This window comes from Perca fluviatilis, chromosome 15, assembly GCF_010015445.1.
Source record: "Perca fluviatilis chromosome 15, GENO_Pfluv_1.0, whole genome shotgun sequence".
NCBI classification, from domain to species: Eukaryota; Metazoa; Chordata; class Actinopteri; order Perciformes; family Percidae; genus Perca; species Perca fluviatilis.
The window spans coordinates 15,436,361-15,451,195 of NC_053126.1; the positions used below are offsets into that span (position 1 = coordinate 15,436,361).

At 43.6% G+C, this 14,835-nt stretch overlaps 1 protein-coding gene across 2 annotated transcripts; it reads right to left on the reverse strand.

Moving 5' to 3' along the window:
* Positions 1-6,763: 6,763 nt before the first annotated feature.
* Positions 6,764-13,157, reverse strand: metrnla (meteorin like, glial cell differentiation regulator a). Of its 2 annotated transcripts, none has more exons than XM_039825871.1 (4): positions 12,766-13,157; positions 10,710-11,098; positions 7,682-7,741; positions 6,764-7,535 (listed from the first exon to the last, which is right to left on the reverse strand). In XM_039825871.1, the coding sequence occupies exons 1-4, from the start codon at positions 12,864-12,866 to the stop codon at positions 7,222-7,224; spliced, it is 864 nt and encodes a 287-aa protein (XP_039681805.1). In that variant the 5' UTR covers positions 12,867-13,157; the 3' UTR covers positions 6,764-7,221. The 2 variants fall into 2 exon arrangements, with proteins under 2 accessions (XP_039681805.1, XP_039681804.1); XM_039825870.1 differs by lacking the exon at positions 12,766-13,157 and adding an exon at positions 11,305-11,985.
* Between the last annotated feature and the right edge of the window lie 1,678 nt (positions 13,158-14,835).

Here is a 14,835-nt window from a genome sequence, read left to right on the forward strand (position 1 = left end):
TATGAGATAGTTCAACTATCTACCACTACCACATTCCTTCACTGGTGCAAAAGCATGGATTATGTTGTAGTCTGCATAATGCTCTACTGTGTGATTGTGGGTCCATTTTGCAAATCTAGGGAGTGTATAACCCATGTTCTATGCATGCCATATCTAACTGGCCTCATTGAAACTAACAGTGCAACATTATGTCATTTATAAATATTTAATTTGAATCATGAGGGTTGCGGGCTCATGGCTTGAAATTGTTTTTATGCAGGTATTGGGCCTATCCACTTGATAATTATAACATTAATTATCTAAAAACTAAACAGCAGTACGATGCCATTATTGCCTTATTTGCAGAGTCCTCCTCCCTCAAGAATTGCTCCATCATTCTCTGTCCCAAAACCAAACAGCTCACATCCGCTCCTGTGTGAAAATCTAAGTGTTCACTTCCTACCTATCCATCACTCAAGCTATTATGCTCCTCATTTAGACATCCATCAAACGTCACATGTTCCATTACACAATCCATCATGCTCTGCACTTGTCCCGCCTTTGGCTGATGATGTTTGTCACCCTCCAATGCCCAAAGATGTGTGTTTCCTTTAGAGGCTGGAGGGCACACCCCCGCCTCCTCCAGATTCTAATGACTGGATTTAGGCAGGAACCATTTTTTTTCTCTTCTCATCCAAAGGCCACGACCCGGGCCAGAGGTCAGAAGGGGTCAGCCTGGTTGCCAAGGAGGAGTCCACCGACAGGGCAAAGCCACTGGTGCTCATTGGACTGTGCAAACAGCAGTTCTGCTGAGTCTGACAGGCCTGAGAGCAGAGGAGCCCTGGCAGATTGCATTATCATAATCAGACAAGAAGCAAGGGTTGATGAGTGAAAGGTTGTATAGAGCACGCAACAACACACTCATTCAAAGCCAAGATTAAGTCAAGAGAGCTCTAGTGACAGGACAAGCTTTTGTTATTGTGATCAGTGGAGCTTTCTGTGATGGTCCATCCACAATGCATTGTATCACTTAGGGCTGGGTCATGCTAGAAAATAAGTTTGTACAATGTGTTGTCCAACCACATCGCAAAAGTGGCCACACTCCAAGGTGGGGTGAAGAGCTGGCTGTCAGATTACAGATTGTCAGTTTCCGAAAATTACAGAACAATGTTTACATTTTTTAATTTTTAAAGGCTTCGGGAGTCAAGTTAGTTATTCGGTTCATGCAATCAGTAGCTTTCTTCTTATCGCTGGTCAGGCCCGGCATCTCCTCCACATTATGCGTTCTGCCCTCAGGGATACATCCTGGGCTCTTTGCAAGGTCACTCAGCTTTCATGATTAACACATGAAAGACAAAAATACTAAAACAGAAATACTAAAACAGCAGTTTAGATGCAAACAGTTTAACAAAGAAACTGAAGCAAAACTGTTCTAAGCATAATTTTCTAATACTATGGTGATAGTAAGAGAAACTAGAAACAACAAGGGAACAAACAGAATTGGGAGAATAAAATATACAGAACCTGATCCTTCCAAAGAAACATGATTTTACTATCACAGTTCAAGGTCAAGGTTCAGTACCAAAATCCAAATGTATTTTTGTAGAAAGAAAAAGGAAAAGTTACATTGGGATCCTGACATCTTACAGCAAGCATCATCTCTTTGCAACAGACCGCCAAACACCATGACATGGTGACATCATGAGAAAGTTGTCCCCCTCCCGTTGACAAGGCCGCCTGTTGCCATGGGGCTCCTGGAAATGGCACTGTGGATCCCAGTAAATGAAGGCTGGTGGGGGTGGGGACGTGAAGGCAAGTAAATAGAAGTGCCATTTGCAGTGTGTTTGCTTGATGTCCTCAGAGCCAAATTATGCTCAGTTATTGGGCTGCTGGGCATTGGGCGGCTCCCAGTAGCTCTGTGCAGCAGGACCCCCCACTCTGGAGGACATTGGCGTGTTTGCTGAACGAACAGGGCACCCCGACGCGGCCTCTGGGAGCCATGTGAGCTGACAGCAGCCGTGCACTTTCACTCATTAAGAAAAGAGGATGATGAGGGACAAAATGAAAAAGCAGACCGCAACAGCAAATCACCATTCACAAACAGAAATAATTAGTCATAACACAGACATCAGCCAGGAAAAAGGAATTTACATGATAAAGCTTAGCAGTGTGGAGCTTTCTACACATATATGTTTAGTAGTTTTATCAACAGACTTTGGCTATAATTGCTATATGATGTATGATTTTGACTGGATGCAATCCTATGAGTCTCTGCCAAACTAAGCAACCCTGATCTCCAAACCATGTGATGAAGACAGTGCCTGGTCTACTTCATGCACACTACCCATTTACTCAGTCGGAACACACAATTCCCAGATCCCCTTTGATACCTGATATTTAGACATGCAGGCGCATGCTGTGACCTCGCAATCACTTTTTGCTAGAGACACCCAACACCAGAGTCCTTAATCCTGCCACAGCGCTTCAGTGGGAGAGGCGGGGCGAAGGAGGCGGTTGTGAGGCATTTCATGACTGGGGAACTCATGACCCACTGGGGATTAATGAGCATTCTGTGAGGGGCCTTTATTGGCTTGTTGACCCTTGCTTTCTGATATGTTGATCTCTATCTGGCTCAAATTTGGAATGGCATGCATAGACTGAATGCATTTAATGTTCAATCAAAATATAAAAATGTTAAGAAAATAAGTTTGAGCTACTCAAATAAAAGAAATGCCTATTTTAGGCACAGCTATAGATTTTAAGCCACGCTAGCGACTTGGCTTTAAGGATGGCAATGTCACCTGTCAGTTAGTCTACCACTTTGGTCCAGACTAAAATATCTCAAAAGCTATATGATAGGTTGATCGCTTAATTTGGTACAGATATTTAAGGGCACTAGGAGATAACTGTTAATGACTTTGGTGCCCTGTCGTCAGGTCAATCATTGAATTTGCGCAATACTTTGGTTGATTATCAGATATCATTATCAGATGTTCCTTTCAAACCCAGCTCTATGACTCATGTGTGTAACTGGACTTATTTAACTGGTGAAAAATAGATTAATCATAAATTATAATAAAATTTTAGGGGTCATTTTCCATAGTAGGCTAATGGGATTTGACAAACATTGCTGAAATATACAGTAGAGGGAACCCTGCAATCCTAAATTGAAGTGGGTTGTTGATAAATAAAACAAATTATATCATAAAAAAGAGAGTGATATTCAACATGATTATTGGGATGAAAGCTTCAGTGTGAGGTGAAATGTGAGCATGTGAGGGCTGCATCACACAAGTGTCAGGGCAGCATTGTGTCAGATCGGAGGTGTTAGGACTGCAGCTGCAGAGTGAGTTGTGGCTCAGTGTGGGTGGCGGCTATCTCGCTGCTGGGGCGGTGTGTTTATGTGTGCTGGGGTTAGGGCCACGTGCACAGTGCAGGCTCACACACACACACACACACACACACACACACACACACACACACACACACACACACACACACACACACACACACACACACAGATAAACCACAGAGACTCTATTGATTCCAGCTAATCAAGGCAGTGGCGCAGGGGGAAGAAGCACGTGTGTGTTGTGTGTGTGTGTGTGTGTGTGTGTGTGTGTGTGTGTGTGTGTGTGTGTGTGTGTGTGTGTGTGTGTGAAGTCAACACATTCCCCACATTCCAGCACTTCCCAAAGAGGCATAAAATATAAGCCAAGACACTGAGCTTGCAGCCTTCTTCTCACTGCTGGGGACCTCCTGCTCTTTAACTCAACTGCCCTTCTCTCTGCGAAGTCACTGTGCACTTTGCTGTGGCTGTAGTTTTCAACAGTATTTTTTTTTTCTCTCTCTCTCTCTTTTAATTCCACCCACGAGCTGACCATGCAATGACTTCTGGCTGAATCACACTGACAGGACAAAGACACCACATATTTATGTCTGGTTTAAACTGGTCCTTCTCAACTGGCATTACAATAAAATCGGACCTCACCCATAAAGTTGCAACCGATAACATGCGCATTTATAACAGATTAGTCAGATTAATTGGTTGAGCTACACCCAGTGACACTAGTTCCAAATCCTTTAGAAGCAAATGTGATAAAATGTTATTTCTAAACATCCTCCTAAATTATACTTTATTTTTGATGTTTTTCTGGCCTGCTTATCATGCAAGTTAAAGTGATGGTTCGGAGTAATTTACCCTAGGGTCCTTTGCACCATGACCTCGAGCCAAACACCCCCCCAGAAGCTTTTTTCACCTGGGTCTAACACTGGGCGAGTTAGCGTAGAGTAGCTTTAGCCGCTGAGTAGCTTAGCGCGGGGGTAATGGACCCACGTTTGTATCTCTTAAATGACCCCACTAATAATGCCCGAAATGATACCAAAGGTCTACACTAGTATATATAGGTTATGCTCTCATAAAACGATGGATTGGAAAGTTTGTAAGTACACCAGAAGTTTATGAACACTTGCCTGCTCTCTTCTGCTCTCTGTTGCTGTTGCTGCTGCTGCGCTGCTACCTGCAGTTAGACGAGTGCTTAGGGCCGTCTATAAATTACTACACCGAAAAGAGATACAACAAAAATATGTATTAATTTAATGATTAAATAAGGTAATGTCTCCAAACTTACCTCAATTATTACTTGTCTCCTGCTAGTTATATTACAGCACTTACTTTAAAAAATAAGTTAAATTAAAAAATATTTTTGTTGCATCTCTTTTCGGTGTTGTAATTTGTAGATGTCCCTAAGCACTCGTCTCACAGCAGCAACAACAACAGCAGAGAGCAGAAGCCAGCAGGCAAGTGTTATTTACATAAACTTCTGGTGTACTTACAAACTTTCCAATCCATCGTTTTATGAGAGCATAACCTATATATACTAGTGTAGACCTTTGGTATCATTTCGGGCATTATTAGTGCGGTCATTTAAGAGATACAAACGTGGGTCCATTAGCCCCGCGCTAAGCTATTCAGCGGCTAACGCTACTCTACGCTAACTCGCCCAATGTTAGACCCAGGTGAAAAAAGCTTCTGGGGGGGGTGTTTGACTCGAGGTCATGGTGCAAAGGACCCTAGGGTAAATTACTCCGAACCATCACTTTAAACCCAGAAAGTGCAGTATTAGTGACAATAGCTAGAACGCATCAGACAACAGTGAAAACAGTTTTCTACAACTCAAGGACAAGTTGTCAAATTGTTCCCATTTGTGAAGCTGGAACAAATCTTTGCTTATATTTTTTGGACTATTAATCGGTTATCGTCTGTCGATTGACTAACCGTTTAATCAACTAATTGATTACTCCAGTAAAGATATATCCTTATGAGAGCCAGAAGATAAATGCTGCCCTTGTTGTGAGCAAAGATCTTATTTGCACTGGATCAGATGGAGCACAGCGCACACCATCAACACTCTGGACAGTGATGCAGATATTGATTATGTTGCAGTGGAATCACCTGAAGACTTTGTGCAGCTGCTAGTGGCCACATGGTACAAGCAGAACAAGGCTGCCTGGATAGAGAGGAAGGTCTGACAACCAGGACAGCTGGACCTGCACAGAACCCACCAGCCAAGTAATGCCCACTGACCCTCCTCTTCCTCCTCCTCCTCCTCATCCAAGACTCAAAAGCCACAGCGAGAAGGTTCACAGTAAGGCATCGTTACCATAGAAACTCTGTTTGCATTTCCCAGCGAGCAATTCAGGGACCGCTGGCTTTCAGCTGGAATTCAGACATTCATTTCAATGCACAGTGCTGTCTGGAAAAGCAATTGTCTATGTGGGGCAACTTATTGAAAGACATTCTAGGTGTGTTTCCGTTTAAGTGAAAAGGCAGACAAAAAGAGCCTTGGCCATGAACTAGATGTCATCTTAACAGGCCTGGCTCACAGGTTGCATCTACTGGTGAAGCAGCACGGCTAAGAGCTCCAATAACAGGATTTGTTCCCTGCGTTTGATTTGAGGTGATCAAAATATAAAGCCTTCCATTAAAGCAGGGAACCTGAGCAGGACTGTACATGCCAATCAAAATTTGGAGTGTGGTTGGAGAGTGCGGCTCTCTGATGCGTGCCCAGTCACAGGGTTGTATTCAGGTCTGTCTTCAGTCCTCTCTCTTTCTCTCTCGCTCTCTCTCGCTCTCTCATACCAGGCTGCTGCGCTGGAACAAAGAGGCCTTTCACACTGACCTTGACACACAGCCACCCCCATCACCACAGGAACCAAGGCAGAGGAATCCACTCCCAACTCTCTGATATCAATCTCTCTGTACCCCTGGCAGACGGTCCCAGCTCAAGGCTAAGGTGAACCTTGGAGAGGAAGCTAATGCACATCATATGAGTGATTTTATTCCAATGGAGAATATGTGGAAAAAAAAAATGCACCTCAGATTTTTATATCTGATCTGAAATTACCCAAGATGTCCATCTGCAGCCAAACGTAAAATACCAAGTTTGGATTTACAGCTGTAATGTGATTAATAAGCATTGGTTAATGTGCAGGGTGTTTTTTTCAATTTATCGATTGTTAGTTACAAAAAATAGTAAGAAGCAACCATCAGTTTCCCACAGCCTAAATAGATCAAATGTCATTTAAAAAAAAAAAAGAAAAAAGAAAAAAAAAAAAAAAAAAAAGTGATTTAGTCAATTATTGATTTTACAAAAGCACCACAGAACACTCATCCAGGGAATAAAAGCTTTTATTCTCAATGGCAAATTTTTTTTGTTGCTTTTTTTGGTTGTTTTTTAAAACAATTGTACAGCCTGAAAAAAACAAAACATGAATTCAGGCATTAAAATTGCAAATCATTTTTTAAACAAAATAAAAATAAGAGGCTTTCACTTTATACATTTCTGTCATAAGAAATAACTTCAAAACTGTACATCAAACTTTTTTTACAAAGCACGCAGAGCTTCAAAATATACAATGTTCATTCACATTTTATACAAATAAAAAACAAATGGGGGTTTGCTACATTTAAAACCTGGGAGTTCCTTGTCTGCGAGAAAGGCAGTCTGAACACATTCCACGTTGCATCACGTTCGACTTTGAGAGCAGAGTCCATCCAGCTTGCTGCTTAGCAACATTCAGGAGCTCCAGTCTTTGTCTCCAAAGAGTCAAGAGAGGGCAGGAGAGGAGAGAGGCTCTGCCACTGGGCCAGTCTGTAAGCCTCGTTCTCTCCTAAGCATGAACTCTCCTCCCCACCCAGTAAGGACATGTCACATTTCCAAGCGTGGGCAGGTAACACACTTAGTATGTGTCCACGTGACAGGGGTTGGTCCCCCGATCCTGCGCCTCGTGATACAACTGCAGGAAGTCTTTGTAGCGTGGGGCGCATCCCATCCAGGCCTCCCCAAACCTCACTGTCCCGGTGAAGAGGAACTCGCCCTCCCCAAACCTCACCCTACACTGAAGGGGCATTTTGATATGGCCAGTCCACCTCCGTACCCTGACACCCCCAGATACAAAAACCTGGGTCTTCTGTCTGTAGAGGCGGCTGATCTCCACAGTCACAGACGAGTGCTCCTCTTCCTGCTCCACCTTCTTAATGCTGCCCCGTGCCACTGAAAACACCAAGCAGGAAGACAAGATTTAGAAACTGGAACTGGCTATATTTCATGCTACACAGAATGGTGTTTTCATTGGACATTTCTGCACACCATACAGCAGCAGGAAGCCTATAATTCTCCCAAACAGCGCTTTAACTTACCAAAGTCATTGGTGCAGACAGCTAGAAGCATCTCGGTGTCACTGCAGGGCTGACAGGGTGCTGGATGGAAATAAAGAGAGAGGGCGGATGAGTTTGATGGAACACTACAAACAGAAACAGGAAAAGTCCACGATTTCTTTGGCACTCCCAGTCTTGCAGCAGGATAGAAATTCTACAGGTCAACAACATTCCAGTTAAGTACCACTTACACAAACATACAACTGTGGCTGGGCCAACCATGTTGGACACACACACACACACACACACACACACACACACACACACACACACACACACACACACACACACACAACCACCACACACCACCAACACACCACAACACAACACACCACACACACCACACACCACACACCACCACACACACACCACACACACACACACACACACACACAGATTCAGCTGTCAGGAGCTCCTTGTTTTAACACCAAAAGCTGGACCTGAGCTCTGTAAGCACTTGAGCAGGCCTGCTGGGATTGAAACAGTGAGCACTGTCTCAACTATAACATCAAGTAGAGTTTTCAAACAGCCTTAAAAGTGAAAATCACTTCAGAGAGGAGTCAAGTAAGGGCAAAACCTCCCACCTACCATATCTTGTCTTGGACAATAAAAGGCAAGCCATGAGAGGGCATGCTCTCATAACTTCAGGGCAAATGATACTTAAATACTTTAAAGCCTGCCCCAGGCTACATTTTACCTTTGACTGGTGGCTGTAGGGCAGCAACTCAGCCTGCCCGCCTCCAGAGTGTTTTATAGCAGGAGAAAGGGCCCTAAATGAGAGCAGTCAAGTCAATGATTAGTTGACTCAGGTGGTCCTGCGGCTGGCCTGACCATATTGCCTTCATTAGCCCTGGATCTGCTGTGGTTTTCCTTTGCGGCAGAGTGGCACACAGAGGCAGGTGGAGAGAGGAGGAGTGGGGAGGGGTGTCGAGTCAGCAATGGGCTGAGGGTGGGGCAGCAGTGGGAGTACATCCATTAAATGAAAAAGAATGATTAATATGGTAAACTCAGGTCAATTGAGCGCACTGGAAATCAACCTAGTTTATATAGTCTGGTCTGTAATCTGACACATGTATCTAGTTTAGAAATCATGCATTCTGGAGAAAGACATGCAGACCATTACCCTGAATTAAGTCCAAAACCAGAGATGTGTGCCCTCTGTCATCTTTTGGAGCTGGAGCTTATTTTTAGCTGGCTTTTCTGAAGTTGAGAGTATAGGGGTGAGGGGGGAGCATGTCTTAGGTCAGCTTGTGTAGCAACACGAGGCGCTGCCGCATCACCAGAGAGCAGAGGTCAAACAGCCACAAGCTCGGACGGCTTGGGAACAGCTGGAGAGCCGGGAGACTACAGAGCGGCCGACCTCGCCCAGAGCAGAGTGCAAAGGCCCTTTGAAGTGAGCCTGTGTGCTGCCATAGCATTAGACGGAGCAGCCAAGAGCCGAGGCCTAAACCCAGGCATGTTTTTTCTTTCCTCCAAAGTGGAGCCGAGCAGGGCTCACATGTCAGACATGAAACAGAACCACAGGAATGGGCTGAGAGCCGAATCAGCATCTCTTTCTGGCCCATGCACGTGCAGCGCTACTCTGATCAGAACCACTTCACAGGAGCAGAGAGGGATGAGGAATGGGACGAGTGGTATAGGAGGAGTGGAGGGGCACGATATAGTGTCCCTGAAACATCTGGGCCTGATGCATTCCACTGTAATGGAGCACAACTCGCTAATACCACTCAGCACAGACAAGAACCACTTCAAACAGCCGGGAAGAGGGACGGAAGATATATGAAGTGGAGAGGAATGAAAAAGGAAAATACTAGAATGATAAATAGACAAGAAAGAAAATAAGGAGGTAGGAAATAGTGAGACAGAGAGGAAGAAAAGGAATAATTTAAGTGAGCTGAAAGGGAGGCCGGGAAGTGACAGCAAGAAAAGAACAAGTGGGGGAATAAGCCTATATGCTCCTAGAAGGTCCTCCCAACATCTGGTTGGAGATACATTCCAGCTTGACGGTGAGCAACTCAATCCTTCCTTGCACAGGGTCAGAGAGAAGAGGAAAGAAGGAAGAGACAGGGGGGGGAAAAAAAAGATGAGAAGAAGCAACGCAGTAATCAATCCACCAGTCCAGGATTGAGATGACACACACGAGACCACGGTCTTTGTGAATCATCCCAGTGCTATCTCAGGCCACATCACACAACCAGATTATACTGCAGAGCTCACTAATGTGGCCAAAACAACTCCACGCTCACTGCTCTCTACATTTAACCCTCTCCCTCGCTCTCTCTGCTGTGCCAGATAATGACGCAGGATGTGGATATGTGAACCCAGAGAGCCGTAAAAACAGATGTGGGCCTGATACTGCTCATATTTTGCTTTAGGTGGGGAAAAAAAAAAAAAACAGTTGCTTGCACAGTTGCGCAGCTTGAAACTGTAGGTTTGACAGGTACGCAGCGGGAAAATAGCTGTTTTTCAATGGAGGCCCCCTGTTTGGCTGTGCCTCTCCACATACACACAAAAAACAATTATAGCTTAGAGCAAAGTCAAATCAAGCATGGATGGTTGTGAAAAAAGCTGAAATATGAAAAAGAAAAAAGAATTCCAAAAAAAAAGTTTCATAAAGACTCTAAAGCTTCAGATTTTGTTGTCTTGATTCTCACAGTGAGAGTTTGAGTTTGACAAGAAATATATCCCCCCCCTCCAAAAAAAAAATAAAAAATAATGTACAGACAACCAGAGAAAAAGACTTTGGCTTCAGTATTAGCTTTGTGCTGGAGCAAATGTTAAGTTTCCTACTATTAGAGTTCAACTTAATAAAAGTTTCCACCAGTAGATGGCTGCATTTAGTGCACAGCACACACCACAGGGATAAGCACAAAGGAAGCCAGACCTAGAGGGAATCAATCAAAAGCAAGTCTAAAGACCGTTGTAAAGGCTGCTTAGATGAAAAGCAATCATCTACAGGTTTAGCACTGATATTGGGCTGTAAAATCATCATAATGGAGTTGTATCTTACCACCCTGTGAGTGTGCCAATGGCCCCAGCCTGTCGTTGACCAGCTCATACTGGAACGCCGTGATGCGGCGGCTGATGTCCATGTGCGGGACGGCCTCGATGAAGACAGCCCCCTCCTGGATACTGAAGCACTGCACCTTGCCCTGAGCTTGGTCCTGATCACGCAGCAGTAACCGCAGCTTGCCATTACGGTCCAGGTAGATGTTGGTGCCACTGGAGTGTGCAGAGGGTTTGATGCAGACAGAGAGGCGGGCGGCGGCAGGGGAGACCGTGTTGGGTCGGAGGTTAACAATGATGGCCCCCGTGGGATAGAGCCACTCCAGAGAGCCTTGGGAGCAACGCAAGTACACCTGCTCCACATCCCTGGCGTGGCCTTCATGAGTCAGACCACTGGAAGAAAAGAAGAGGAAAGACATCAGCAGACATCAACCACTCAAGACTCAGAGTGGAAGGCATTGTTAAGAATTTCTGAAAAAAAGTGTACAATTACAGAAACCCAAGAATGTGAAAGCTTTGTGTTCTTTAACTCGGCACAAAGGAATTATTCAGTAATCTGAAAATGATTTTCTGGTCATTTATAGCCAGAGTTATCTGACCAAGGTGAAGACCTCTGGCAGACTGTAAGGACATTAGACCACATTCCTCCTGAAGCATTCAGGGCCGTCTGTGCGCAAGACTGGCTGCATGACCAGTCACGAGCCTGAGCAACCAAAATGACCTCAGCTCCAACACACACTTCTCCCCCCATACCACATTGTTCCTCCCAGAGCTTTGGCAAAATGCACCACTGGCAGGCTGCCTTTGGGAAGAGTTTGGAAGCAGAAATGGATGAATGGAGGGACAGAGGGGCTTCTGGGCAGACAACGGCAGCAACAGTAGCTGGGCCTGCTGCATGCAAGTGCAAATGCAGGTCACGCACCGAACCTCCCCTTGCTTTCAAGCCACCAAAAAGACTGGAAGAGACTTGTCCGGGCAGCACTTCGGACTCTGGCGCCAGCATGACCAAACGACTCCCTCCAGAACTTAATGCCTGGTCAGGGTTTGAAAACTCCAGTCTGTCAGTCATTCTGTGGCAAAGCCAGAGGCAGGAAGCCATCAGCAGTCCACCAGCATATGCATGCCAAGCTAGTGGTTTGACTCTGGAGGAGAAACACCCAGTTCCCTGAAAATGAGATGCTGAAATTCAAATGTGCCATAGATCTGAAGTAACTCATGGCACATGCTGAGCATATGCAGCTGAAGCCCCATAACCAGGCTCTCCTCAGCACGCCTCTAATTAAGTCCTTTCTATCTTCATCACTTCTGTATGCAATTAAAGGAGATTAGTCAAGAGTCTCACTAATGAACAACAGATTATTGGTTAAGGGCTCAAAGTGCTGAATATCGCCTACCCCTCCTGACTGGAGGATGAAAAAGAAAACCACACTATTTGAGGCACAGCCTCACAGCCTCTAAAGTTCAAAACAGATTTCAGCAGATGTTTGATGAGAGGTGAAATGTTCCAGTATATGCTGCCTGAGGTTTTAGAATCCATTAAAACAAATACTTAAAAACTCTTATATGTGCATGTAATCCTGTGAATATTGGAGTATTAATTATTGTTGGGATATTTAATCAAAAGTGTCTACTAACTAGTGTAAAGAAAATGTTTTTAATCAGAATAATAATTTAATGTATAATTGTGCACCATCGTATACTGCCAAGTTCATTGCCAGCCCTTTTTTCAAATGTATTGGTGAGTCACGTTATTGTTATCAAATAACTTTGTCAATTAGTCATTCATAAATTCCGCACCACCCAGACCAAAACTCAAATGTGTCAGTGAAACTATAGTAGCCTACTTTTCATTCACATCCCAAAATTACTTATGAACATTGCTTCTATTTTTGTATTTTGTCCTAATTTGTGGCTCTTTTTTTATTTCATATCACCGCGCGGTCTCTGAGTTTCGGTCATTTCAGGTCGCTTCAGTTCTTACTTTTCAGACTGTAGCCTATTATTATTATTATCGTTTTACTCAACATTTTACATTTAGTAAACAGGACCGTAAACCTCACCTTCCCTTCCAGCTGCACTGGTCGCTTGAATATTGGCAGAAAGAAATCCGACAGAGAAGGAGGAGAGGCAGCAGCAGGGAGGCCAGCATCGGGGTGAGCATGTTTATCTTGCAGCTCACTTCGCCTCTTCTCGAGCGAAACTATGATGAAGTCCACCGCCGTATTTCCAGCTACATGTCGTTTCCATGTGTCCCCTGTCCGCTCGATGCTGTTCCCCGGGGGTTTCTTCTTTGGCTCTCGGGAAGTGTAGATGAGTAACGGCGCTTACTCAAACTTCGTCCGTGGCGCCCAGTGCTGCTGACAGCCCTCCGTAAAAATCTATGGTAAAAATGTGGAGCGAGTTCAGAGTTCTGCGTTCAGCTCAGACTGCAGCACTGATTGCTCCCACGTCACACCCCATTCACAGCAGTGTATCACGTATGTTGCCTTCAGGTGCTCGGCCGAGGCTCCGATCTCAGAGCTTCACAGTATAAAACGATGCTTGTGTAGTATTGGAGTGCTTTTAGCGTATAGATTATTGGTTAAAGAAGGTCATTGTTTTTTTTTAACCAACACCACTGCGCTACTCTGTTATGCATTGGTAGAAAGAATATTTTGCTATTTTATTATTTTTAAGGAATTTATTCATAAACCTTAAATATGTGACAAACTTTACACTTGACTGAGATTGAACACAAAAGATGCCTAACACATTATTAATTATCAAGAGCGTATATGGGTAAAGGTTTGATGTTGTTCTTGTTGTCGTTGTTTGTTTATTTGTTTTTTTCCCCATTGTTCCCATTATTTCTTTATTGTTATTAAGATAAATTAAGATATACACCTGACAACAAGCGGGAAAAATCCCGACAGCATTTGAAGTGAGCATGAAAGTCAAGAATACACTGGCAGTTTTTAATTTAAAGTAATCAACATTATTCCTAAATTAATACTGGCAACATTAGGTTGACGTTGTATTTTAGAACATTCTGGGATTTGTGCTCTAAGAGCCTTTTTACCTATCCTGAAGTTAGTGAAGTCAGGCTAAATTGGGGGAAATTAAAAGGAAAAAGGCCCCTGTTAACAAATTCCTTCAGAAGAAAGGTGAATGAATAACTTGCTAAAACCAGTTTATTATTGGTACATTGATTGGATATAGCTACTATCATTATGACATCTGGCTTCCTGTTAAATTAAAACTCTCATAAACTGCCACCAGAATAAAGTCATATTAAGTTTAACTGTAGTATTGCTCACCTTAATAAGTTGTTGATTCATTCAAAACAGACAATGCATATTGTGGAAAGTTGACTCGCTATCTTTGAGCATATTAGCTGATTCCTTTTTTTTTTAAGATTATTTTTTGGGGCATTTTTAGGCCTTTTATTTTCACAGGACAGATGAAAACATTAAAGGGGAGAGAGAGGGGGAATGACATGCAGCAAAGGGCTGCAGGTCGGTAAACCTATGTGTGCCTGCTCTACAATCTGAGCTAACCCGGCCACCTGATTCATTTTTGTTCAGATGATTTCTCGACTGGAAAGAAGAACCAACTGAAATTGAAAAGTGTGGTTTGGTGCTCTAGCCCCACAAATATCTGCAAATATTGGCAACATGAAGGAATAAAATATTTGAAAGTCATAAGTATTGGTCAAGTAAACACAAATTCACATGTTGTTTTATGTGAAATAATGGTGGTTCTATGTCTAATCTAAGTCACTGTGGCTCCGAGATTCAAATTTAGTTCATTATAGGATCAGTGGGAATATGAAAAACCACATTATGCATTCCAGATTTCAGAACATGCAATACAAATATGAATATATAATTTATATAATCAAGGTACTTTGACAATTGATTGAGCTATAACTTTATGTCCCAACCAAAGTCAAGAAGATACCACTCCTGAGCTTTATAGTTCAGCTCTGTTTCCAAACACAACAAGAGCTGCAGGGACTTGTAGAGCGCTGAGTTCCGTTAACCAGTGGGTGCATCTGTAAACATGAACTACTCATCACTCGAGTGAATCCTGGGCTAGGTTTTCTGAAACAAGATGTTTTGTGTGTGTATGATGTTTGGCATGGGAAAGAA